This window comes from Pseudorca crassidens, chromosome 16, assembly GCF_039906515.1.
Source record: "Pseudorca crassidens isolate mPseCra1 chromosome 16, mPseCra1.hap1, whole genome shotgun sequence".
Lineage (NCBI taxonomy): Eukaryota > Metazoa > Chordata > Mammalia > Artiodactyla > Delphinidae > Pseudorca > Pseudorca crassidens.
In genome coordinates this window covers 60,068,394-60,095,340 of record NC_090311.1, presented here as the reverse complement: position 1 = coordinate 60,095,340, position 26,947 = coordinate 60,068,394, and the positions used below count along the sequence as shown (strand labels likewise).

Genomic DNA, 26,947 nt, shown 5'->3' with positions numbered 1-26,947 from the left:
TATAAGAACCTAATAGTCCTGAAACATCACTTTCTTCATATGTTCATTCCTCCTGCTGACAAAATATCAGTGACATCCACTGTCAACTGGAAAGACCACAAACTTCTTAGCCTAGTATACAAGGTCCTCTACAATCTGATTCCATAATTTACCTTTCTAGCTATCTCACTAAGAACCTATAGGTTAGAGTATAGCAACAGTGTTTTTCTTGTTTCCTCTAAACCTTTCTGCTTATTCAAATCATGGAGAATAAACAGTGACAATAAACAGGTTCATTAGTAGGAAGATTATGGATTCTGGAATGAGACAGTCCTGGCTTTGAATCCTAGTGCCACCTCTTAAGACACTGTGTGAACTCAGACAAATAACTAAGGCTCAGAAAAAGTATTTTTCATCTCAAAAACGGGGATTCTATCCACCAAGCAGGATGTGATAATTAGGGAGAAGATAAGTAAAATGCCTAGTACATAAAAAGTACTCAGTAAATAATAGGGCAAAGTCCTTAGTAAGCTGGCAGGCTCATTACTACAGAGCCAGCGGCAGTGAATTTACTCAGTTATGCTCTGAAATACACTCTCTTCTCTGGTATGTGTAGGGCCTTGAGGGATAGGAAATAGGGAAAAGGTTGAGGTATATGAAAATAATTGTGTGTGGGGAAAACCAAAAATAAAACAGGGGAAAAAATCCATTAAATTAAATCTCTTAATAGTAATTCACAGTTTAGTACTCCTTTGGGGGAAGTAAAGGTTTCAAAGCTAATCAGTAAAACAAAGCAAATCAGTAGAGTTCTAATCTTTTTTTAGTTTAAGGGTCACACCTCGGGTGCTATACATAGTGGCTTTGGTGGGCACCCAATAATTGAGTTAGAGTTTTTCAAGGGCTCTGCTAGCAATGTTTCTAGAATCTGATATCCTCTGAAGACCACAATGTGGTTCACCTCTCAAATATCTGTGAGAATATGTGAACAGAGGAGCCCACATGAATATTATCCACAGAAAACATGAAAAGTTAATAATCTAATAGTTTTATTAAAATTGGTTTTTGAAGTACTAACTCTACTTAATGGCTAGTAGCAAGATTAATAAATAATGCTATACACAAAGACTGCTGAGGATAGGGCTGTAAGAGGAATCACATAGCAAAAGCAAATACCTTTATAACCTCTGTTTGTCAAAATCCTACTCTGCCTTTCAGGCAAAGTTCAAATTGTACCTCCTCCAAGGTACAAGAATTCTTACTTAGTCTCTTCAGCTGGTTCTAATCTTTCTCATTGGTGCTCCCAAAAGATCTCATTATCTTTATTAGGGTACTTAATATACATTCATCAATGCATTTGACAAACATTTGCCTATGCAACATCGTATAGAGGATGGCAAAGATGAGTAAGACAGTGCTCTCAAGAGGCTCAAAGTTGAGTGAGTTGTCTTGTGCCATAATTGTTTATTATCTGTCTCCCTCCACTTGAGGGCAGAGACTTGGTTTTGCTCATTCCTGTGTTCCCAATATTTAGAAGAGTGCCTGGCACATGGTGGATGCTCAATAAATACTGAATATGAAATTACATAGTTCTTTGCATACATCTATTTTTTACTAAACTATTACAGATAGGTGATGGTTTTATCTTTCACCTTTCTCACAGCACCTGGCTTTGTGTCTTGAACATAGCAATGTCTGCCACTGAACTGTAATTTTCAATTCATCCTTGAGTGGATTTGCTAAATTATTAAAGTTTGCAGTTTCTGCACTTTTTTTTTTTTTGCGGTAAGCAGGCCTCTCACTGCCGTGGCCTCTCCCGTTGCGGAGCACAGGCTCCAGACGCACAGGCTCAGCAGCCATTGCTCACGGGCCCAGCCGCTCCACGGCATGTGGGATCTTCCCAGACCGGGGCACGAATCCGTGTCCCCTGCATCGGCAGGCGGACTCTCAACCACTGTGCCACCGGGGAAGACCAGTTTCTGCACTCTTAACCATAGAGAACGACCACTGTGAATTATACTTATGAAGTCTCAGAAAACTCTGTCTTTCTTTTAATGAGGAGAAGAAGGTAATTTGGAGGATGGAAAGTAAAAGAAAAGTTAAAGTTGAGTCAGATTTGACCTAGAAGAAAAAGTCACAGAAAAAAAAGATACTGAGGGGAATGGGGACAATCTGATAGAGGATAGGGACTAAACTTTAAAACAAAGCAAAAACAAAACATGTTTCTCAGAAAGCAAAAAAAGAAAGAAAGAGAAGAAAAATCTGTCTTTGTTAAGTAAGAAACATGGCAGTTACCCAGAGCATGAATAGAGTAATTTTTCCAGGCATGGCAGGTTCCCCAATTCTTCCAGCTATTACTCAGGAACAAAACTAGAGATGCTGATGGAGCAAGCCTAACTGCACATTAGAACCACCTGGGGAGACTTTTAAGAACTACTGATGCCTGGACTCACCCACTGAGCTTCTTATGTAGTTACTTTGAAGAGGGTCCCAGCACCACTTTTGTGAAAAATTCACCAAGCGAGCCTACTGGGAGACCAGGTCTAAAGCACCGCTTTACAGCAAGAGTATGGTTAGGAGAAATAGAATTTTGCTAGAGAAGGGACAAGATCTGTAATAGGAAGCCCTGGATTTTATTAGTCCAGACTCTGGGTGGATCATTAATTTCTCTTTCTCTCTGTCTCTATATTTTCAAAGGTGAAATGAGATCTAACAAAGCTGTTAGAAACACAAAAAAGAAAAATGGCTGTGAAGCACTGCATAGTAATAAAGTAATACACAAATATTTATTTAATGCCACCACTAGGACCTTCAATCTTTTAGGTCTGGTTTCATATTTTGTACAGAACCCCACACAGAAAATGATTAACATGTGCCAAATGAAAACACATTTTCATGTTAACAAATCCAAAGTGGAACAAAAGAAGCAATTAGGAAGCAGACAGTGATCCCCCTATAATGGGAAATGGTCCCAGAGAGATGGGCTGGTAACCTTAGGAGCAAAGGCCCGTCATTAACTCTCATTTTAGTTAACTGCTATATTCACAAACTATTTAATCAACACGAGAGTACAGTCAATCTCAATCTCCCTGCTAAGGCAGGCTAGAAATTCTGGGCCAGAAATAATTTAGCACCCCAGATTTACATCATCTGACAAAATCTGTCCTTTCATTTCAGGGCTCTTTTGCAAGGTCTTCAGGTCTTAAATTAACTCCTGCCAAAGCTAAAATACTTTACTCCTTTAAGGGAGATGTCTCCAACACCCAATTTATTGCTTTTAAATATAAATTCACAACAAAACATGAATTAGCCTATCATGATAGATAATTATTTTAAGGTCAAATCAATGTCTGGACTAAACTTTAAAAATAGGTCTGGTCAAAAGAAAGGAGTGTTCCCCATAAAATCCACCTGTATTTGCAATTAATTTTCTGAATTACAATTTCCAACAGATATGAGCTGGGTACTAGGTAGTGTAGGAGTTCTCTCTGGGAGAAAAGCATTGTCCTCTGTCACTTTCTGTTAATGACTCTTCCTCCATAGCCAAGGGAACACCTTGGGCGGGACTGAACTCAGAGAAGCTGACACTTTTTCTCAGAATCCAGCCTGTTCTCAGTTGCAGTCCACAGCCTGTTCAGAGGTCCGTTTAGCTTTTCAACATCCAAGACAAGGAGGAAAAAGTCTAGCTGATAAGAATTGTTTTCCACCAACTTGGGGCGATGCTATTCATGCAAGATTTCATGCACGAAGACTAATAACTAAGAAAACTGCGACAAGCACTAGCAATCTTATTTCTTATTTTCAGTTACTGAGTCTTTAAAGCTTAGAGTCTGCATCTAGGATAAGGCTCTTCAATTCATGAGGCCAGGAATGTTAAGTGATTTGTCTAATGTCCACAGAAATCTCTGAGGCAGGACTTGAACTCATCTTCTAGCTCCATGTCTACCACACCACGCTACCTTGGCAATCCCTCATGGAACATGTTTAGTGCCAGGTCAGTTTCCCAGTCATGGCCAAATGGTAACTGTTGTCAGGTGGAAAGGGTATTGAATTGAGAATGAGATCTGGGTTCTAGCCCTTGCATTGCTGTGTGTGTGTGTGTGTGTGTGTGTGTGTGTGTGTGTGTGATCTTTAAGAGATCTGGCCTCTTTACTAGTTTCTGGTTCAGTTTGTTCATCCCACCACCTGGAAAACCCCACATGCTGACTCAATTCTACCATCTGCCTCTTCCTGTACGAGGTACAGCTCTGAAGGGTGTCACAGAGCAGAGCTGACAAGTGTCGTCACAAATCTATGGTCTCTAATCTCAATGCTGCTCAAAAAAGGCCCAATCATCTCCTGAAATCTCTAATAATCTTATTCTCAATCTTTTTGCTTCTACGCTTGCTCCTTTCCAACTGCTCTTCATAAAGCAACTAGAGTCATCTCTTTAAACATACACACAACCATGCCATTTCACTGATCACAACCCTTTAATAGCTTCTCTTTGCACTATGAATAGAATCCCAACTTGTTCCACACCTACAAGGGCCTGCATGTTCTTGCCCCCCATCTCCCTCTCAGACCTCATCTTAGATCATTATCCTCTTTGTTAGTATGCTCCAACCACAATAGTCCCCTTTTAGTTCCTCATACATGCCAGATTCATCTTTCCTCCTTGTTATGGACTGAATGTTTGTGTCCCCCCCACCCCCAAACTCACACACTGAAGCCTTAACCCCCACTGTGGCTATATTAGGAGATGGGGTCTCTAAGAAAATAATTAAGGTTAAATGAGGTCACAAGACTGGGGCCCTGATCCTATAGGATTAGTGTCCTTACAAGAAGACACATTAGAGAGCATGCTTTCTCTCTCTGCACAAACACTAAGATCATGTGAGGACATAGCAAGAAGGTGGCTGTCTATAGGACAGGAAGAGAGCCCTCATTAGAAACCCAGTTTGCTGGCACATTGATCATGGACTTCTAGCCTCCAGAACTGTGAGAAAAGAAATTCCTGTTGTTTAAGCCACCCAATCTGTAGTATTTTGTTATAGCAACCTAAGCAGAGTAATACACTGCCTCAGAGTTTTAAACATATGCTATTTCTTCTTTCTGGAGCTTCCTCTCCATTCTTCCTCTTTCCTTCTTTTCTACTTCCTTACTTGTTGTTCTAATATGCCTTCCAATTGGACCACTGTAATAAAACAGCTCTCCCAAAGATCACCATTTTACCAAAACCAATGGGTATTTATCATCTCATTTTACTGGACCCTTTTGGTTCCATATGACACTGTAGACCCCTTAGTTCATGAACACTCTTCTGCCTTGGCTTTGATTTCACTACTTCCTCTAGGTATTTCTCTAACCATTTCCTCAAGATTTCATTCTGGAGCTCCTTAAATGTTTCTTTTCTACTTGATCTTGCCCTTGGCTCACAGTTCTTTTCTGTTTAATATCCTCCTTGGGCAACTTCATCCATTCTTGTGGTTTTAATTCCAATAGTGTGTTGATGATTCCCAAATCTATCTCAGTCCTCTAAAGTAGATTTGAATATCCAGTTGGCTGCTAACCATCTCTGCTTGGATAGTCCACAGGCATCTTAAACTCAAGATATCTAAAAGTGAACACTTTATCTCCCTCTGTAAACCAGCCTGTCTCTTTAAATTCGCAATCTCAGTTCATGGTGCCACCCGTGGTCTGAACAAAAAACATGGGGTCATTTGGGGCTCTCCCCTCTCCCTCACTCACTGCTCTTTTTTTTTTTTTTCAGGTATCAGAGATAAATTGAAATCAGTCATAATTAGTCATTATTTCACTCTCATTATGTTAGTGCCTTTGCAATAACAATATGCTCCCATGGTTCCTCTTCTTCCTCTAGGCAAAGATACCTACCTTTCCCTCTTTGAAGTGCTTCTTGAGCTGCTTCTGCATGGCAGTCAACTTCTTGGACTGTACCCCACTGTAGGCCAGCAGCATGCCACCAAACTGCCTCTCGGTGATTCTCCCATCCACAGGGTCATGGCGTTCAAACTGGGAAGGGAACAGAAACAGTGTTCATGGGGTCAAATGGAAAGTACTTTGACATAGAATGTGGAATGATCAACTGTGTTGGATGGCAGAGAATAGGTGATGGCTGGGACCATATTTTGAACTATAATTCTCACCAAGATTTAAAAAAATCAGTCAGAAACAAGATTTTTGTTCTTTTTTTTTTTAAATGTATCTATTTTATTTATTTATTTTTGGCTGTGTTGGGTCTTCATTGACGTGCGTGGGCTTTCTCTAGTTGCAGCGAGTGGGGACTACTCTTCTGTTGAGGTACACAGGCTTCTCATTGCAGTGGCTTCTCTTGTTGCGGAGCATGGGCTCTAGGTGCGTGGGCCTCAGTAGTTGTGGCACGTGGGCTCAGTAGTTGTGGCTTGCAGGCTCTAGAGCACAGGCTCAGTAGCTGTGGTGCGTGGGCTTAGTTGCTCTGTGGCATGTGGGATCTTCCCAGACCAAGGCTTGAACCCTTGTCCCTTGCTTGGCAGGCGGATTCTTAACCACCGCGCCACCAGGGAAGTCCAAAGGATTTGTGTTCTTATTCCAGTTCTGCCACTAAGTTACCCAACTACTCTAAGCCTCAATTTCCTCATGGATAAAAAGAGCTGCTATAGGGACTTCCCTGGTGGCGCAGTGGTTGGGAGTCCGCCTGCCGTTGCAGGGTACACAGGTTCGTGCCTCGGTCCGGGAAGATCCCACGTGCCGTGGAGCGGCTGGGCCCGTGAGCCATGGTCGCTGGGCCTGTGCGTCCGGAGCCTGTGCTCCGCAACGGGAGAGGCCACAACAGTGAGAGGCCTGCATACCGCAAAAAAAAAAAAAAAAAAAAAAAAAAGAGCTGCTATAACATCTTATATACCTTCTAGATGAGGAGCTTCCTTCTGGGAATAAAAACAATGTTAAAACTCCATTCAAATTCATGAGTAATAGTATTAGTAATAAGTGCTCTCTGGATCATCCATGTCCCTGCTACTCAGAGAAAACTTAAAAGCTAATTATTACAAATTTGATCAAGTATACATATGTAAAAGTCATATCAGTTCCTTGATCTGTACTTAATATTGTTATACATTCAGACCTCTAAGCATTTCAAAGAAGAGTAGTGTCTTCAGATTTCCCCCAAAATGGTAATCAAATGCTAGAACAACAACAGAGCTTGAAAAAAATGTATAGAGCGTAGGATGCCTCAATTAGACATGCATACTTATCATAAAGCTACTAAAAAATCATGAAGTGTATTTAAACATGCAGATGGAGAGGTTAAGTATAAAGGACCTCTAGCTAATCTAAGTAATATCAGAAAACTAAGATTTTCATTTACAAATGGAGAGAAGGGGCTTCCCTGGTGGCAGAGTGGTTAAGAATCCGCCTGCCAATGCAGGGGACACAGGTTCGAACCCTGGTCAGGGAAGATCCCACATGCCGCAAAGCAACTAAGTCTGTGCGCCACAACTACTAAGCCTGCACTCTAGAGCCCGCGAGTCACAACTCCTGAAGCCCGGATGCCTAGAGCCTGTGCTCTGCAACAAGAGAAGCCACCGCAATGAGAAGCCCATGCACCGCAACGAAGGTAGCCCCAGCTCACTGCAACTAGAGGAAGCCTGTGCGCAGCAACAAAGACCCAACACAGCCAAAAATAAATAAATAAAATAAATTTAAAAATAAAATAAAATAAAAATGGAGAGAAGAAAGTTATCTCAATGCCAGCTGCAGTGTTAATGATACTTATAAATGCATAAATAATAAAATGGCTAAAGACAGGCCCAGAAACCAATTAGAAAGCAAAATGATTTCAAGACGGTAAAATTTCCCCATGGTTTTATTGGAAAATATCAGTTACCAGGAAACTTTCAGATTCCTATGTGGCAGGGCATAATCCTCTTCTCCTAAGAGGGTTATATAATAGACATAAGACATGGCCAAGTAAGGTCATGTCAACAAACATTTCCTGAATGTCTACTAGTTATTTAGCAGTGTGTTAGTCATTGTGGAGTATGGGAAAGGAGAAGATTCAGTTTCTGTCCTTAGGAACTTCACCATCTAGTAACAAGATAAGATTTACACATAAGACACAAAATAAGGAAATACGTAAAGAATGAAATTCTCTCTCAATTTTTTTTTTTTTTGGCTGCACCACGCAGCATGCAGAATCTTAATTCCCCAACCAGGGATCAAACCCATGGCCCCTTTAGTGGAAGTGCAGAGTCCTAACCACTGGACCTGCAGGGAATTCCCCTCTCTGTTTTTATTTCCTCGGTTAGCTTGGTAAGTTGATATACACCTTAGTTTGTCTCCTCACCGGTCAGACTTATGTCAGTGAGCAAGACACAGAATTACATTTTAACAACAGCAATCACTTACTGAAAATGTACTACAAGCCAGGTACTTCACCCATATATTCTTTCATTTAATCACTGTAACAACCTCGTGGAGTAGGTATTATGAGCTCCATTTTACAGATGAGAAAACTGAGCGAACATGAAGTTAGAGCTCAGAGTCAAACGCGGCTCTATCTGGATCCAAAGACTGTATCTCAATATCATACTATTTCCTCCTTTTAAGCAGTAGTACATATTCATCCTATAGGATAGCATTATGTTGTTTTGGATAAACTTATAAAGCAATGGGATTTAATCATATTTGAGTGAGAAGCAAAACTACTTCCAAAGAAATCAACATCATCAATATTAAGTGAAAGCCTCATTTGTAACTCAGCCACTCAGTATTTCATGTTTGTCATACCATCACTTCTACAGAGCTGATTAATTTTTGACAGTACCAAAAGTTTTCAGGATTTAAGTTTGATTTATGATTCAGTTTACCATCCTGAAACAAAATGGAGGACTGATAAAATTTTTACAAATGGGAGTACTATCTGCAGTGTTTAAATCAGATTTGCAGTGAAATGTGATACCCCGGCCAAAGTTGGGCTTCTTCAAAGCAAGCGAAGCAAAGCTATGGTCCTAGGCTTCAACAATTTAGGGTGCTCACTTTACCTTTATCTGGGAGATTTCACAGCTGTGGAGAAATCCCATACATTTGAACTAGATGAGTTAAGCTGCATCCTACAAGATAGATTCAAGGTTGCAATGTCTCTTTTCATAGTGTTGGCAGCAGCAGCAGTGTGCTCAAGGTTTATGAAAGACTGCATTCATCTGCTCTCCACAGGTGCATAAAACCTCACCTCTGCTATGTTTCAAAGGCAGTAAAGAATTTCCAGTGGACATCCCCAAGTAACAATTCCAGTGCTCAAATCAGCATTTTTACTCATGTTCTTTGAAAACACAGACTTATCTTTTTCTATCATTATTATTATTAATATTTTGATGTGGTTGGAACATGAAACGGCTTAAAAACTATAAAACTCAGCTCCATGTAGTATAGCCCACTTCAAAGTTTACTACCTCCTCTGTAATTTGATTTGGGGCAACAATGAAGACCTACTAGGCTAGGGAGCTTTAATAGTCGTTTCTCAAGGACCTGCATTAGGGCTAAATTTTCAAGGGCAATAGCTTGAAATCATGTGGCACCATATGAATGTAATTCTCAAGGTCATGAGAGGGTCTTTGGGGAAAGACATAGGTTATTGCAAAATCATCACAGTGTAGAAAGTTCCTAATTGTATATCTGGAGGCAATTCATATGATTGGCTTGTGTTTTATTTACCAAATATTGCTTGAGCATCTTAAGTTCCACTTCAATGACAATTAAGAAATTCCATTCTATTTGATCCTGTGGCACAGAATGTGTGTGTTCCAGGACACCATCCACAATTTTCATTGCTCCTTCAGACTATACTACAAAGCTACAGTAATCCAAACAGCATACTGGCATGAAAACAGACGTAAAGCTGAATGGAACAAAATAGAGAACCCAGAAATAAACCCACACACCTGTGGTTAACTAATCTATGACAAAGGGAGTGGGAACATACAATAGAGAAAAGACCATCTCTTCAATAAGTGGTGCTGGGAAAACTAGACACATGGAGAACAAAGAGACTAGAACATTCCCTCATACCATACATAAAAATAAACTCAAGATGGTTTAAAGACCTAAACATAAGACCTGAAACCATAAAACTCCCAGAAAAAAACACAGTTTAACATAAATTGTAACAATATTTTCTGGGATCAGTCTCCTAAGGCCAAAGGGGGAAAAAAAAAAACAAAAACCAAAATCCAAAGGACCTAATTAAACTTAAAGTATTTGTAAATGATGAGACCAACAAGGGATTAATATCCAAAATGTACAAACAGTCCACACAAGTCAATATCAAAAAAACCCCAAACAACCCAATCAGAAAATGGTCAGAATACCTGAATAGACATTTTTCCAAAGAAGACATACAGATGGCTAACAGGCACATGAAAAGATGCTCAACACCACTAATTATAAGAGAATTGCACAAATTGAAACCACAATGAGGTGTCACTTCCCACTTGTCGGATTGGCTATCATCAAAACATTTACAAATAAGTGGTGGAGAAGGTGTGGAGAAAAGGGAACCCTCCTCCTTTACTGTTGGTGCAAATGTAAATTGGTGCAGCCACTAAGGAAACAGCATGGACGTTCCTTAAAAAACTAAAAATAGAAGTACCATATAACCCATCAATTCCACTCCTGCATATATATCTGGAAAAAATGAAAATGCTAATTCAAAAGATACATGCAACCCAATGTTCATACCAGCACTATTTACAATAACCAAGACATGGAAGCAACTCATGTGCCCATCAATAGATGACTGGATTAAGAAGATGTAGTACATATATGCAATGGAATACTACTCAGCCATAAAAATAAGAATGAAATATAGTCATTTGCAGCAATGTGGGTAGACCTAGAGAACATTATATTTAGTGAAATAAGTCAGAGAAAGACAAATACTGTATGATATCACTTATATGTGGAATCTAAAAATGATACAAATGAATATATATACAGAACAGACACAGACTCAAAGATATAGAAAACAAACTTATGGTTACCAAAGGGGAGAGGAAAGGAGGGAGGGACAAATTAGGAGTATGGGCTTAACAGATACAAACTACTATGTATAAAATAGATAAACAATAAGGATATACTGTATAGGACAGGGAATTATACCCATCATCTCGTAGTAACCTATAATGGAGTATAACCTGTAAAAATACTGAATCACTGTGCTGTACACCTGAAAAGAACACAATATTGTAAATTGACTATACTTCAATAAAATTAAAAAAAAAGAAATTCCATTCTTTTGGATCCTGTGGCACAGAATAGGTGCATTCCAGCACACCACTCACCATCTGCATTGTTTCTCTGAGTCTAGGAAGAGAAATGAACAACTTAGCATTTTCTCTTCTGTGCCACTGCCACTTTCTCAAATGGATGTAAGCTGTTGGCTCCCTGTTGTTTCCCCAGGGGGCTGCAGAGCAGGCAAAGAGGGGCCAGAGAAGAGGAGCCGAAAGACTGTCTGTAAGATTTTTCCTGGCTTCTTGTTCCCACCCTTGCCCCTTGTTGAGAGAAAGAACAGCTTTTTGGAAGGACAGATGGTCTATATATCCATTAGCATCTAGAGATGAAATGATTTAAGGAAGAAGGGAAGTCAGGAAGGGAAGAAAACATGTATTATAAACAAAGGCCAAAATAAGATTAGAAAAATAGTAAAAGGAAAAAGAAATCAGTATCTGCAACTGGGTCTTGATTTATTAAAGTCTTTTGAAGTTAATATATTTCAACAAATGTAAACGTCAACCTTATTCTCTTTCACAAAATTATGTTTCAGGAGACTCTGTCTATCCCTCAGAGTAAACCCTGCCCTTTTACAAGTATTTCAGAATGATAATTTTATTCATAGGCTTTTTCTAGCTTCTGAACTGTACAATTCAAGTAATGCATAGTAATCTCAAGCCACTGAGCTGAATATATCTGTTTTTCAATCTGACAGTATTTGGCTTTTGAGATCTGAACCATGTCACTGCTGCTACTACCAGGAGTCTCAGAAAAACTGTCCGTTTTGCCATCAGGAGGAAAAATGATTACAGGCAAAGTTCTCTACTGCAAACCACCCAGTGAGCATAACATACATTTCACAGTTTGAATATGAAATCTGTTTCTACAATTGGCAATGGACATCAGAGAGCCCCAGGTCAAACTGCCTGGAGCCTGCATTTTCTTGATCTTTAAATATAAGATACATCTTCACTGTCAACCCTAATATGATTGTCTTTTGGCTAAGGAAGAAGGCCTACAATTTGGAATGAAGGCAACATGGTTCAGTGCCCTGAGCAAGGACCAAAACAATCCATTAGCATCTGGGACCATGAGGTTATAGATTACCAAACTAAGCTGCTTGACTCTTCTGCTTCAAATCCAAGGATTCTTTCCATTTAAAATGGTATTTAAGGGACTTCCCTGGTGGCACAGTGGTTAAGAATCTGCCTGCCAATGCAGGGGATACAGGTTCGATCCCTGGTCTGGGAAGATCCCACACGCTGCGGAGCAACTAAGCCCATGTGCCACAACTACTGAGCCTGCACTCTACAGCCCGTGAGCTACAACAACTGAGCTCGCATGCCCCAACTACTAAGCCCACGGGCCGCAACTACTGAAGACTGCGTGGCTAGAGCCCATGCTCCACAAACGAGAAGCCACCGCAATGAGAAGCCCACACAACACAACAAAGAGTAGCCCCTGCTTGCCGCAACTAGAGAAAGCCCGCGCGCAGCAATGAAGACCCAGTGCAGCCAAAATAATATAATAAATTAATTAATTAATAAAAAATTAAGATAAACAGGCAGAGGATAGTCAGTGCCTTGGGGTTGAAAACAGAGCAGGCAGCTGTGTATAGTCATAATTTCAATCTAGTACAGTAATATAGGATTATCTCATTTAATTAAGAAAGTTCATGCTGGAGAGCAAATCAAGTGACTAAAAGACATGAGTACAAATCACACAGACCAGAAAAGGATTAACTTTCCAGTCTGATGGTAAAAATCAGGAAGATAACAAGACTGATGTATGAACTTAATACAGGTTAATAAAAATCAGGGTATATCTGACTAAGGGTGTTGGAGAAAAATATTTTAAATCTGGAACAAAGGGATTCAAGGTTTGATAAGTTTGGGTTTCATTCCATACAAGGTAATATATTTAAATGACTAAGAATACAGGCTTTAGAATCAGCAAGGCCTGGGTCTGAATCCCAACCAGGGATTGAACCCGGGCCACAGCAGTGAAAGCCCGGAATCCTAACCACTAGGCCACCAGGGAACTCCCGAGAATGTCATTAAATATGGCTAATCAGTAACATATTTGAGTGCTTACTAACTTGCCAGGTGCTGTCCTAGGAACTTACCTGATGTAATCCTCACAATGTTATATAACAGGTATTATTGTTGTTGTTGTTTTATTTTATAGACATGGACACAAAAGCAGAGAGAAGTTAAATAACTTGCTCACACAGTTAATCTGGGGAGAAACTTCTCTCTGGTCTCAATCAAAACAGTTGATTTGTTTTCTTATCTTAAAGGCACCAACAATCATGTTTCCTTTTTTATCCTGGTTACTAAAAGCTTAGAGTCAAGTTTGTGGCCCCCCTCTAATAAAAACAGGAATTTATGACATATTTTTCATAATAACCTTATTCCTGGCTTTCTCTCAACCTTCTTCCACCTCTTTTTTTTTTTAAGATTTATTTATTATTTATTTATTTATTTTATTTATCTTTGGCTGCATCGGGTCTTAGTTCTGGCACGCGGGATCTTCGTTGAGGCATGTGGGAGCTTTTGTTGTGACGCCCGGGCTCTTTGTTCCTGTGCACCAGATTCTCTCTAGTTGTGACACACAGGCTCCAGGGTGCGTGGGCTCTGTAGTTTGCGGCACGCAGCCTCTCTAGTTGAGTCGCGCTAGCTCAGTAGTTGTGGCACATGGGCTTAGTTGCCCTGTGGCATGTGGGATCTTAGTTACCTGAACAGGGATTGAACCCACGTCTCTTGCATTGTAAGGTGGATTCTTTACCACTGGACCACCAGGGAAGTCCCAACCTTCTTCCATCTTTTAACTTTCATTTCTCAGCAAGTTTTATTTTACTTTTGTCTCACTGAATATATTCTTTAAGCCTTTCTTAAATCATTTTTGAACAAAGCAGGATATAAAAAATAGTGTTGGACATCTAGGTTTTTTCAATTTTTGGTTATAATAAATATCACCACTGGGATAAACTTTTTCTGTATTTATTTTTTCATCATTATTTTGGGGTTGATCTCTAGAAATGAATTATGAAATAAAAATCTATAGGCTCTGACAATATTTTATTATTAAGTATTTGATATATACAAAATAATATATATAATAGACAAGTCATGAAGCATAATAAAAAAAACACTCATGAACCTACCACTAATCTGAGAGAGGAAGCATTAGAACGAACAGTTGAAGCTCATCCCTCTGCCTCCCCTAAGAGGTAACCACCACTGGACTTCTTTCTTTATTGTCTTGTTATTTTTGTTTAGTTTAAAACACGTTTGTGTCCCTAAACAATATTATTTATTTCTTCTTGCTTTTGAACTTTTTTTTTTTTTTTTCGCGGGACGCGGGCCTCTCACTGTTGTGGCCTCTCCCGTTGCGGAACACAGGCTCCGGACGCGCAGGCTCAGTGGCCATGGCTCACGGGCCCAGCCGCTCCGCGGCAAGTGGGATCCTCCCAGACCAGGGCACGAACCCGTGTCCCCTGCATTGGCAGGCGGACTCTCAACCACTGCGCCACCAGGGAAGCCCATTGCTTTTGAACTTTATAAAATGGTATCATGCTGGATGTACTCTTCTGCGATTTGCTTTTTTCAATCAACATAGTTCTAGAATTCATCCCTGTTGCTACATTTAAGCATGCTTCTTTCATTTTTACTCTACTATAGATTTCTAGTATTTGAAAATACCACTATTTATCAGTTTTCCTACAGATGGACATCTGAGTTATTGTCAGTCTTTTGCTATTAGGAACAATGCTATTATGAATATTCTTATACCAGTGTCCTGGTGAAACAGTAACAAGAGTTCCAAGTCTAGGGTATATATCTAGAAGTGGAACTGCTGGCTTATCAAGGTAATATCTAATTATTTTCCGAAAGACTCACACCAATACTTTTATCAGCCATGTATAAGAGCTCCCATTGCTTCACACCTTCACCAGTACTTGGTATTGTCGGACTTTTAATTTTTTGCCAACCTAGTGTGTGTAAAAATGGTAGGTATAGGGCTTCCCTGGTGGCGCAGTGGTTAAGAATCCGTCTGCTAGTGCAGGGGACATGGGTTCAAGCCTGCGAGCCACAACTACTGAAGCCCACACGCCTAGAGTCCGTGCTCTGCAACAAGAGAAGCCACCGCAATGAGAAGCCCGCGCCTGCAATGAAGAGTAGCCCCCACTTGCCACAACTAGAGAAAGCCCGCACAGCAACAAAGACCCAACACAGCCAAAAATAAATAAATAAATAAATGTATTAAAATAAAAAAAAAAGAATAACTTGGAGATATCTTCAAGCTATGTTTCAAAAAAAAAACGGTAGGTATAAACTCTTTAATGCTTTTGACATATATTGCCTAATTAATCTCCAGAAAGATGTATCAATTTATAATCTTAATAGTATATTAGAACACCCTTGACAACATCAAGTATAATTTTTAAAAATCTTTGCTAGAGTAAAAATGGTAACCCATTTTAATTAGTATTTCTTTGATTACTAGTGAGGCTGACCGTTTTTCAAACATGTGTACTGCTCATTTCTATTTCTTCCGCTGAATTTTTTATGTTCCTTGCCTATTCACTTACAGAAGTGCTGATATCTGTCTCATTAATTTATAAGATTAAAAATATTTACCCTTAATTAATACAGTATAAATTTTTTTACCCAGTTTGCCCATCTTTTAATTTTAAGTCCGTTTTATGTACACAAGTTTTAAATCTTTATTGTGGTGAAACACATGGATCTTTCTCTCTGCAACTTGTTTCACTGGTTTATATCTAGCAACTCTTTCCTTGTTAGATAAGAGGCTAATTAAGTATTGACTTATCATTTCTTCATTTAAAAAAAGGAAACATAACCTAAAATATTAAAACATATTCCTCAGTGTCAATCAATGAAAATGATTAAATCCTCAGAACAAAAGCTAAGTTTGTTTTAAAAAGTCCTCCAGATACTGAGTGAAGTAAGTCAGACAGAGAAAGACAAATATCATATGATATTGCTTATATGTGGAATCTAAAGAAATGGTACAAATGAACTTATTTACAAAACAGAAATAGAGTCACAGATGTAGAAAACAAACCAATGGTTAACAAGGGGGAAGGGGGGGAAAAGATAAATTCGGAGATTGGGATTGGCATATACATACTACTATATATAAAATAGATAACTAATAAGAACTTACTGTATAGCACAGGGAACTCTACTCAATACTCTCTGATGACCTATATGGGAAAATAATCTAAAAAGGATTGGATATATGTATATGTATAACTAATTCACTTTGCTGTACAGCAGAAATTAACACAACATTGTAAATCAACTATACTCCAATAAAAATTAATTAAATAAATAAAACCAACAGGGAATCTTAAAAAAACCCCAATAAATAAATAAATTAAATTAAATTAAATAAAAAATAAAATCCTCCAGTCTGCTGACTTTTTTTTAAACTAGTCTTAATGTTTGGGAATTTAGACTAAAATGGGGTCATTTAAGCCTAACTTAACCAGATTCTCCTTATTGAGGGAATAAGCTCCAGTTAACTTCCTTTTTTTGTTTAAATGTATATAATCAGCTATGGAGTGATGGAGAAAGCAAGAAAAAAATAGTTCAGTTCCAAAGAAAAGAAGGCCTGAAAGGACTTAGTTAGAAAAATTCCTCAGGTTGTTAAAGAATAATCCATTCTCTATCATTCATAATAGCGAATACTTATATAGCACTTATTATGTGCCAGATCCTGTTTTAAGTGCTTTCTATACACTATTTCACACAGCATTTTGAATTATACAAAATTTGTGTGCTTATTTTTTCCTAAGATATGACCTTGATCAATATGAACAAGCCCCAAATTCTGGCAAAGTTAACAGCTATTTAATATTCCAATCAATCCATGAAGTTAGTGTTTCCACATGGAATCGCTATATCACGTTAGTCTCAAACTATTTTTTTCTCTGCGATAACTCTTTCAGCAGGCAGTAGATCTTACCATATCCAATTTCTGCTTTCAACAACCATTTTATTCTAAATCACAGCAACATGAACAAAACCTTAGTCTTGGCACTATATATTCCTTTGAGATTTGAGGCCCAACGTTATTCAGAGTTCAAGGCCATTCTTCTTTTCATGAGATCACAAGAGTTTTGGAAAACAGAAAGACTATCTATTGGAAAAAAATATAAAAGCTCCAATTTTAGGAGATAAGAACCAAGGACTAATCCTGGTAGGAGAGCAAAGTGCTATTTTTTCTCATTTGAGTGTCAGTTTGTTTTCCTCTGACTTCATTATTTCTGCAGACAGCTCTCTGGGATCTACTGTCTAGCTGAAAATACAACATATTTCCATACTGCTTTTGTCCGAGCATTGCTGACAGTACGTCAGCACTCAGAAAAAAGTTGGAGGTTTAGCGTGTTCATTACTTGACACCTAATTACCACTAGAGAAGGCCTGATGTGCTGATTTTACCTATAGGTGTAGTGAACTGGAAGGCACGAGCCAGTGTGAAAAGCTGTTAAAAAATAATGATGACAATTAAGACATACAGTTTACTCTGGGCTTGGTGTATTCATAGTTGATCACTTCCTCATCACAGTGAATGACTGAATAAAGAAAAATAAAAGCCTCAACAAAATATTAGCAAACCCAATCCAGCAATATATGAGGGATTAAATACTGTGACCAAGTGAAATATATCCCATAAATGAAAGGATAGTTTAACAACTGAAAGTCAATTAAGGTAAGACATATTAATAAAATAAAGGTCAAAAACTACATGATCAAAAAAAAAAATGGGGAGAGAAGCAAACAATTCTTCTTGCTACGATTTTTCATATGAGAACACGGGTAATTTCTCCCACTTCCATAATGGGAGAAAAACTCTCTAAGTCAGCAGACAGCAATTACTGGCAAATGATCAGAATATCAAAACTTGCCTAATAGAGGCAAGGAGGATATACATTTTTAGTGGGCCCCAGTGAAAGAGCAGGGAAGGGCGCAGAGCACAGCTTCTAAAAGAATGACGGCCGTTAAGGATATGACAAAGACTGGTTAGAACTGGTTATGTCTAAGATGGCAGAAGATTTGACTTCCAGTGGACCTTAAATTTCATTATACGCTCATTGTAATATGTTAGCATGTTAAGTGACACACCCACCAGCACCATGACAGTTCCAAGGCTGACCATAAAAGGCCAAAAAGTGGGCAGTGGCCCAATTCCTGGAAATCTCTGTCCCTTCCTCAAAAAATACACTAGAAGGAATCAATAGCAGAATAACTGAGGCAGAAGAATGGATAAGTGACCTGGAAGACAGCATGGTGGAATTCACTGCCATGGAACAGAATAAAGAAAAAAGAATGAAAAGAAATGAAGACAGCCTAAGAGACCTCAGGGACAACATTAAATGCAACAACATTCGCATTACAGGCGTCCCAGAAGGAGGAGAGAGAGAAAGGACCCGAGAAAATATTTGAAGAGATTAGAGTCAAAAACTTCCCTAACATGGGAAAGGATGTAGCCAACCAAGTCCAGGAAGTACAGAGAGTCCCATATAGGATAAACCCAAGAAGAAACACGCCGAGACACACAGTAATCAAACTGGCAAAAATTAAAGACGAAGAAATATTACTAAAAGCAGCAAGGGAAAAATGACAAATAACATACAAGGGAACTCCCATAAGGTTAACAGCTGATTTCTCAGCAGAAACTCTACAAGCCAGAAGGGAGTGGCATGATATACTTAAAGTGATGAAAGGGAAGAACCTACAACCAAGATTACTCTACCCAGCAAGGATCTCATTCAGACTTGATGGAGAAATTAAAACCTTTACAGACAAGCAAAAGCTGACAGAGTTCACCACCAGCAAACCAGCTTTACAACAAATGCTAAAGGATCTTCTCTAGTCAAGAAACACATGAGAAGGAAAAGACCTACAATAACAAACCCAAAACAATTAAGAAAATGGTCATAGGAACATACATATCGATAATTACCTTAAATGTAAATGGATTGAATGCTCCCACCAAAAGACACAGACTGGCTGAATGGATACAAAAACAAGACCAATATATATGCTGTCTACAAGAGACCCACTTCAGACCTAGGGACACATACCAACTGAAAGTGAGGGGATGGAAAAAGATATTCCATGAAAATGGAAATCAAAAGAAAGCTGGAGCAGCAATACTCATATCAGATAAAATAGACTTTAAAATAAAGAATGTTACAAGAGACAAGGAAGGACACTACATAATGATCAAGGGATCAATCCAAGAAGAAGATATAACATTGTAAATATTTATGCACCCAACATAGGAGCACCTCAATACATAAGACAAATACTAACAGCCACAAAAGGGGAAATCAACAGTAACACATTCATAGTAGGGGACTTTAACACCCCACTTTCACCAATGGACAGATCATCCAAAATGAAAATAAATAAGGAAACACAAGCTTTAAAGGATACATTAAAAAAGATGGACTTAATTGATATTTATAGGACATTCCATCCAAAAACAACAGAATACACATTTTTCTCAAGTGCTCATGGAACATTCTCCAGGATAGATCATATCTTGGGTCACAAATCAAGCCTTTGTAAATTTAAGAAAATTGAAATTGTATCAAGTATCTTCTCTGACCACAATGCTATGAGACTAGATATCAATTACAGGAAAAGGTCTGTAAAAAATGCAAACACATGGAGGCTAAACAATACACTACTTAATAACGAAGTGATCACTGAACAAATCAAAGAGGAAGTCAAAAAATACCTAGAAAGAAATGACAATGCAGACACGACGACCCAAAACCTATGGGATGCAGCAAAATCAGTTCTAAGAGGGAAGTTTATAGCAATACAATTCTACCTTAAGAAACAGAAAACATCTCGAATAAACAACCTAACCTTGCACCTAAAGCAATTAGAGAAAGAAGAACAAAAAAAACCCCAAGGTTAGCAGAAGGAAAGAAATCATAAAGATCAGATCAGAAATAAATGAAAAAGAAATGAAGGAAATGATAGCAAAGATCAATAGAACTAAAAGCTGGTTCCTGAGAAGATAAAATTGATAAACCATTAGCCAGACTCATCAAGAAAAAAAGGGAGAAGACTCAAATCAATAGAATTAGAAATGAAAAAGGAGAAGTAACAACTGACACTGCAGAAATACAAAAGATCATGAGAGATTACTACAAGCAACTCTATGGCAATAAAATGGACAACCTGGAAGAAATGGACAAATTCTTAGAAATGCACAACCTGCCAAGACTGAATCAGGAAGAAATAGAAAATATGAACAGACCAATCACAAGCACTGAAATTGAAACTGTGATTAAAAATCTTCTAACAAACAAAAGCCCAGGACCAGATGGCTTCACAGGCAAATTCTATCAAACATTTTGAGAAGAGCTAACACCTATCCTTCTCAAACTCTTCTAAAATATAGCAGAGGGAGGAACACTCCCAAACTCATTCTACGAGGCCACCGTCACCCTGATACCAAAACCAGACAAGGATGTCACAAAGAAAGAAAACTACAGGCCAATATCACTGATGAACATAGATGCAAAAATCCTCAACAAAATACTAGCAAACAGAAGCCAACAACACATTAAGAGGATCATACACCATGATCAAGTGGGGTTTATTCCAGGAATGCAAGGATTCTTCAATATACTCAAATCAATCAATGTGATACACCATATTAACAAATTGAAGGAGAAAAACCATATGGTCATCTCAATAGATGCAGAGAAAGCTTTTGACAAAATTCAACACTCATTTATCATAAAAACCCTCCAGAAAGTAGGCATAGAGGGAACTTTTCTCAACATAATAAAGGCCATATATGACAAACCCACAGCCAACATTGTCCTCAATCGTGAAAAACTGAAAGCATTTCCTCTAAGATCAGGAACAACACAAGGTTGCCCATTCTCACCACTCTTATTCAACGTAGTTTTGGAAGTTTTAGCCACAGCAATCAGAGAAGAAAAGGAAATAAAAGGAATCCAAATAGGAAAAGAAGAAGTAAAATTGTCACTGTTTGCAGATGACATGATAGTATACATAGAGAATCCTAAAGATGCTACCAGAAAACTACTAGAGCTAATCAATGAATTTGGTAAAGTGGCAGGATACAAAATTAATGCACATTCCTATACACTAATGATGAAAAATCTGAAAGTGAAATTAAGAAAACACTCCCAGGGCTACCCTGGTGGCGCAGTGGTTGAGAGTCCGCCTGCCGATGCAGGGGACATGGGTTCGTGTCCCGGTCTAGGAAGATCCCACATGCCGCAGAGCAGCTAGGCCCATGAGTCATGGCCGCTGAGCCTGCGCATCCGGAGCCTGTGCTCCACAACGGGAGAGGCCACAGTGAGAGGCCTGCGTACCGCAAAAAAAAAAAAAAAAAGAAAAAAGAAAACACTCCCATTTACCTTTGCAACAAAAAGAATAAAATATCTAGGAATAAACCTACCTAAGGAGACAAAAGACCTGTATGCAGAAAATTATAAGACACTGATGAAAGAAATTAAAGGTGATACAAATAGATAGAGAGATATACCGTGTTCTTGGATTGGAAGAATCAACATTGTGAAAATGACTCTACTACCCAAAGCAATCTACAGATTCAATGCAATCCCTATCAAACTACCACTGGCATTTTTCACAGAACTAGAACAAAAAATTTCACAATTTGTATGGAAACACAAAAGACCCCGAATAGCCAAAGCAATCTTGAGAACGAAAAACAGAGCTGGAGGAATCAGGCTCCCTGACTTCAGACTATACTACGAAGCTACAGTAATCAAGACAGTATGGTACTGGCACAAAAACAGAAATATAGATCAATGGAACAGGATAGCAAGCCCAGAGATAAACACACGTACATATGGTCACCTTATCTTTGATAAAGGAGGCAGCAATGCACAGTGGAGAAAGGACAGCCTCTTCAATAAGTGGTGCTGGGAAAACTGGACAGCTACACGTAAAAGTATGAGATTAGAACACTCCCTAACACCATACATAAAAATAAGCTCAAAATGGATTAAAGACCTAAATGTAAGGCCAGAAACTATCAAACTCTTACAGGAAAACATAGGCAGAACACTCTATGACATAAATCACAGCAAGATCCTTTTTGACCCACCTCCTAGAGAAATGGAAATAAAAACAAAAATAAATGGGACCTAATGAAACTTCAAAGCTTTTGCACAGCAAAGGAAACCATAAAAAAGACAACCCTCAGAATGGGAGAAAATATTTGCAAATGAAGCAACTGACAAAGGATTAATCTCCAAAATTTACAAGCAGCTCATGTAGCTCAATAACAAAAAAACTAACAACCCAATCCAAAAATGGGCAGAAGACCTAAATAGACATTTCTCCAAAGATGATATACAGATTGCCAATAAACACATGAAAGAATGCTCAACATCATTAATCATTAGAGAAATGCAAATCAAAACTACCACGAGATATCATCTCACACTGGTCAGAATGGCCATCATCAAAAAATCTACAAACAAGAAATGCTGGAGAGGGTGTGGAGAAAAGGGAACACTCTTGCACTGCTGGTGGGAATGTGAATTGGTAAAGCCACTACGGAGAACAGTATGGAGGTTCCTTAAAAAACTAAAAATAGAACTACCATATGATCCAGCAATCCCACTACTGGGCATATACCCTTAGAGACCATAATTCAAAAAGAGTCATGTACCACAATGTTCATTGCAGCTCTATTTACAGTAGCTAGGACATGGAAGCAACCTAAGTGTCCATTGACAGATGAATGGAAAAAGAAGATGTGGCACATATATACAATGGAATATTACTCAGCCATAAAAAGAAACGAAATTGAGTTATTTGTAGAGGTGGATGGACCTAGAGACTGTCATACAGAGTGAAATGTAAGTCAGAAAGAGACAAACAAATACTGTAGGCTAACACATATATATGGAATCTAAAAAAAAAAATGGTTCTGAAGAACCTAGGGGCGGGACAGGAATAAAGACGCAGACATAGAGAATGGATTTGAGGACATAGGGAGGGGGAAGGGTAAGCTGGGACGAAGTGAGAGAGTGGCATGGACATATATACACTACCAAATGTAAAACAGATAGCTAGTGGGAAGCAGCTGCATAGCACAGGGAGATCAGCTCAGTGCTTTCTGACTACCTAGAGGGGTGGGATAGGGAGGATGGGAGGGAGACTCAAGAGGGAGGAGGTATGGTGATATATGTATATGTATAGCTGATTCATTTTGTTATAAAGCAGAAACTAACATACCATTGTAAAGCAATTATACTCCAATAAAGATGTAAAAAAAAAGGAGTCTAAAATGTAATATATATTTGTATGTATATAACTGAATCACTTTTCTGTATACTTGAAAGTAACAGCATTGTAAATTAACTATATTTCAATTAAAAAAAAAAGAGCAGACTCTAGAGGCAGACTGCCTAGAATCCAATCTCAGCTCCTCCTTTATTATGTGAGAGACCCTGGGCAAGTTACTTAACTTCTTTGTGCCTTAGTTTTCTCATTTGTTAAATGTGGATAATTATAATACCAACCTCACAGTGTTGTGAAGATTACAGGAAATAATGTACCTACAGCACTTAGAGTAGTGCTTGGCTTATGGTGAACGCTCAAGAGATGTTGGCTAGTATTTTTATTAGGAATATGTACTCAAATTATTGTTAAAATGCTTGGTACTGCTACAGGTCTACACCCACAGACTGTTGTGGCTAGAAGAGTAGGCACAGATTATACATTCACAATCATCTTCTTTCATACTACTTTTCATTTTACTGTATCACATTCAACTATATTGTAAATTAAATATTCTGCTGTAAGACTAAAAAAATTTTCACTGTATTCTGAATTCCAAAGCGTTGACCTATGAACTTTTGATATGCTGGTACACAGCTCATTCATAAATTGAGAAGCATTTGTTTTCTACTAAAAAATGGTTGATAAGACTATTTGAATGACAGACTGAGGAAAAATTTCCCTGAGAAAGATCTGATTTTCATGATTTATTTATGAGCCCCTTTTTTCTTGTGGCCAGTTTAAAATTAACTTAGAATGTAAATTAGAGATATGTGACGACAGGAAAATCCTGGTGATTGCCAAGTATGATAAAAGGTATGACTAACATATTGACTTTGGAATTGCAACACTATCTGCAAATAAAAAAACAGTATTAATCTCTAAGAGTTTTCTGCACTTTAATGATCAATCTGAAAGGTCAGATTCAGAAGTACTAATTAATGCCTTTTAAAAATCACGCCTAGATCATGTATTTTAAGCAACAAAGTGTCACTCAACTTTTCCCTTCATTGTCCAAAAAATATGAAACAAAAAAGCACTGTTTTGTATAGTTGTTACAGAGTAATTGTCAAGGTTACATTTACAACCTCAAAGGAGCTTTATATCACCACGGACATTCTACCATGTATAGTATTTCCAGTCTGATTCTACCTATAAGCCACAAATGATAGCAAACTTGAGCTACAGGGTGTAAAGGGAATTGCAAGTTAAATGAGTTTGGTTTTGGGTGTTACATATCTTCTTCTAATGAGAAGATATATGTAACTCACCCTGAGAGCTAACTTGGTTTCATCAGGGCAAGACTTTGAACCTATCTGACAATGTGGTACAGAGAGAAGACAGAATTAGCTTTAAAAAGTATTGACATCAAGTCATGGGTGACTGATTTATAAGGAATTATTGAGGGCAATTAAATTTTTATTCTATTATTATATATATTTCTATTTTTTAAAAAATATTTAATTAATTAATTTATTTAGGCTGTGCCGGGTCTTAGTTGAGGCATGTGGGATCTTCACTGCAGCATTCGGGATCTTTAGTTGTGGCATGTGGAATTCTTAGGTGTGGCATGCAGATTCCTTAGTTGTGGCATGCAAACTCTTAGTTGTGGCATGCATGTGGGATCTAGTTCCCCGACCAGGGATTGAACATGGGCCCCCTGCATTGGGAGCACAGAGTCTTACCCACTGGACCACCAGGGAAGTCCCTATATTTCTATTTTTTAAAGTGATGATTATTTCCTAAAAAGTCCCTTGGTGTCCTAGGCAAAGAAAGACTAGGTTTAAAACAAGGTTATTAAGATAATAATAAAGGTTTTTTTTTAAACCTTTAAACATGTACTTGGCTCCTTAAAGTTATAAATCCCTAAAAGAGACAAGTACTCTTTAATAACCCTTTTAATGACTTTTGGAAAATTCAAGCTGAAAACATCTAAGGATGGAATAAGAAACTATAGATTTATTACTATCCACATTCTGCTTTGTAGAGGCGAAAGTGGAAGAATAAAACTAAAAGAAACCCAATGAACATATCACATATTGTTTCTTAGATTTAATTAAATCAAAGTCAACTCTCATCTTTAAGTTTACATAATAAGTGTCAGTTTCCCAGGGGAAAAACACCCCAAAACAGGATGCTAAGATAAAAAGAAATCTGCTCTGCCAAGAGTGTTCTAGTTCCAGAAAGTGTTTGGTTTAAGTTTGGTTGAAAGCATTCTGGTCTCATTTCCCACAATCTTTCAGCCAAGAAAAGAGCTGAAGTTTGTCTTTCAATATGGCCCTCTGTATCGGGACAAGAAAGATTTAATTCTACTTTAGTACTTTAAAGAGACGAGTACAAAGATGTCAGCCTGATGATCTAAAGGGTAGGTGATTCTGGAATTCCTTAATATTGAGTTCCTAAATATTTAAATTAAATTAACCCTCATTTTTTTGCTCTACTCTTATTGGCAGATGGGAATAATTAGCATAGTTCTTTATGTTTCCCTGTTATCTTTCTTTCTGACTGAACAAATCTAGTTAACTTCAATATTTTTTTTCTTGAAGACTGGGAATGTAAGACAGTTACTGTTACCCTTTGAACTATATCTAATTTACCTTCAGATTATTGATACTTATTCCATCTTAAAATGTGATAATCTTGTTGGTTATGCAATAAGCATGCGAGCCCCCAAAACTAATAAAAAACATCATGCTACAGATTGGAATTCCATTAGATGATACTGTTTCAGTTTCCTTGTTGCGTATTCCGGAGTTGGTTTCTTCCTTCTTGTATAAATTAGTTTTTGCTTTTCTTTGACATAATGACAGCTCCTTTTTCTCCTCCCCCCAAATTAAAATTAATCATAATCTTTCAAAGAGTTCTGTATTACCTTTCATTTTTGACTGACATCCTACTTGCTGTAGTCCTCAAGAAATCAATGAATATATTAACTGAAATTAGACTTGGCACCTGTCTCCAAGGAACTCAGCTAAATAGCTCTTGGGAGACTTAGATGGAATTTTTAATAACTTCAAAAGGGATTTTTTAAAAAACTGTGCATTCTTTTTTTGACATTAAGCCATTACGATTTATTAAAATGCATGTATATGTGGCTCTTATATGCATGTGAAAATTTAAGTATTTAATTAAATAGTTCATAATTTTATTCCAAGTCATTATAACTCCTTTTCCCAACAGCCTTAAACACAAAGGTATTTCACTATTGACTTATCTTTTCTTATAAAACTGTGCATTCTTAAGTCACTCTTTCAAACCCATGCTTTTTTTTTTTTTTTTGCGATATGCAGGCCTCTCACTGTTGTGGCCTCTCCCGCTGCAGAGCACAGGCTCCAGACGCGCAGGCTCAGCGGCCATGGCTCACGGGCCTAGCCGCCCCGCGG

General features: G+C 38.1%; 1 protein-coding gene across 3 annotated transcripts in view; it reads right to left on the bottom strand.

Annotated features, from left to right (window-relative positions):
* MICU1 (mitochondrial calcium uptake 1) overlaps positions 1 to 26,947 on the bottom strand; it is a 193,504-nt gene that overhangs the window by 42,846 nt on the left and 123,711 nt on the right. For all 3 annotated transcript variants that reach the window (XM_067710605.1, XM_067710607.1, XM_067710606.1), the window contains one exon: positions 5,851 to 5,988. In XM_067710605.1, the coding sequence (XP_067566706.1) occupies positions 5,851 to 5,988 (138 nt within the window). The remainder of the gene's footprint in view (positions 1 to 5,850; positions 5,989 to 26,947) is intronic.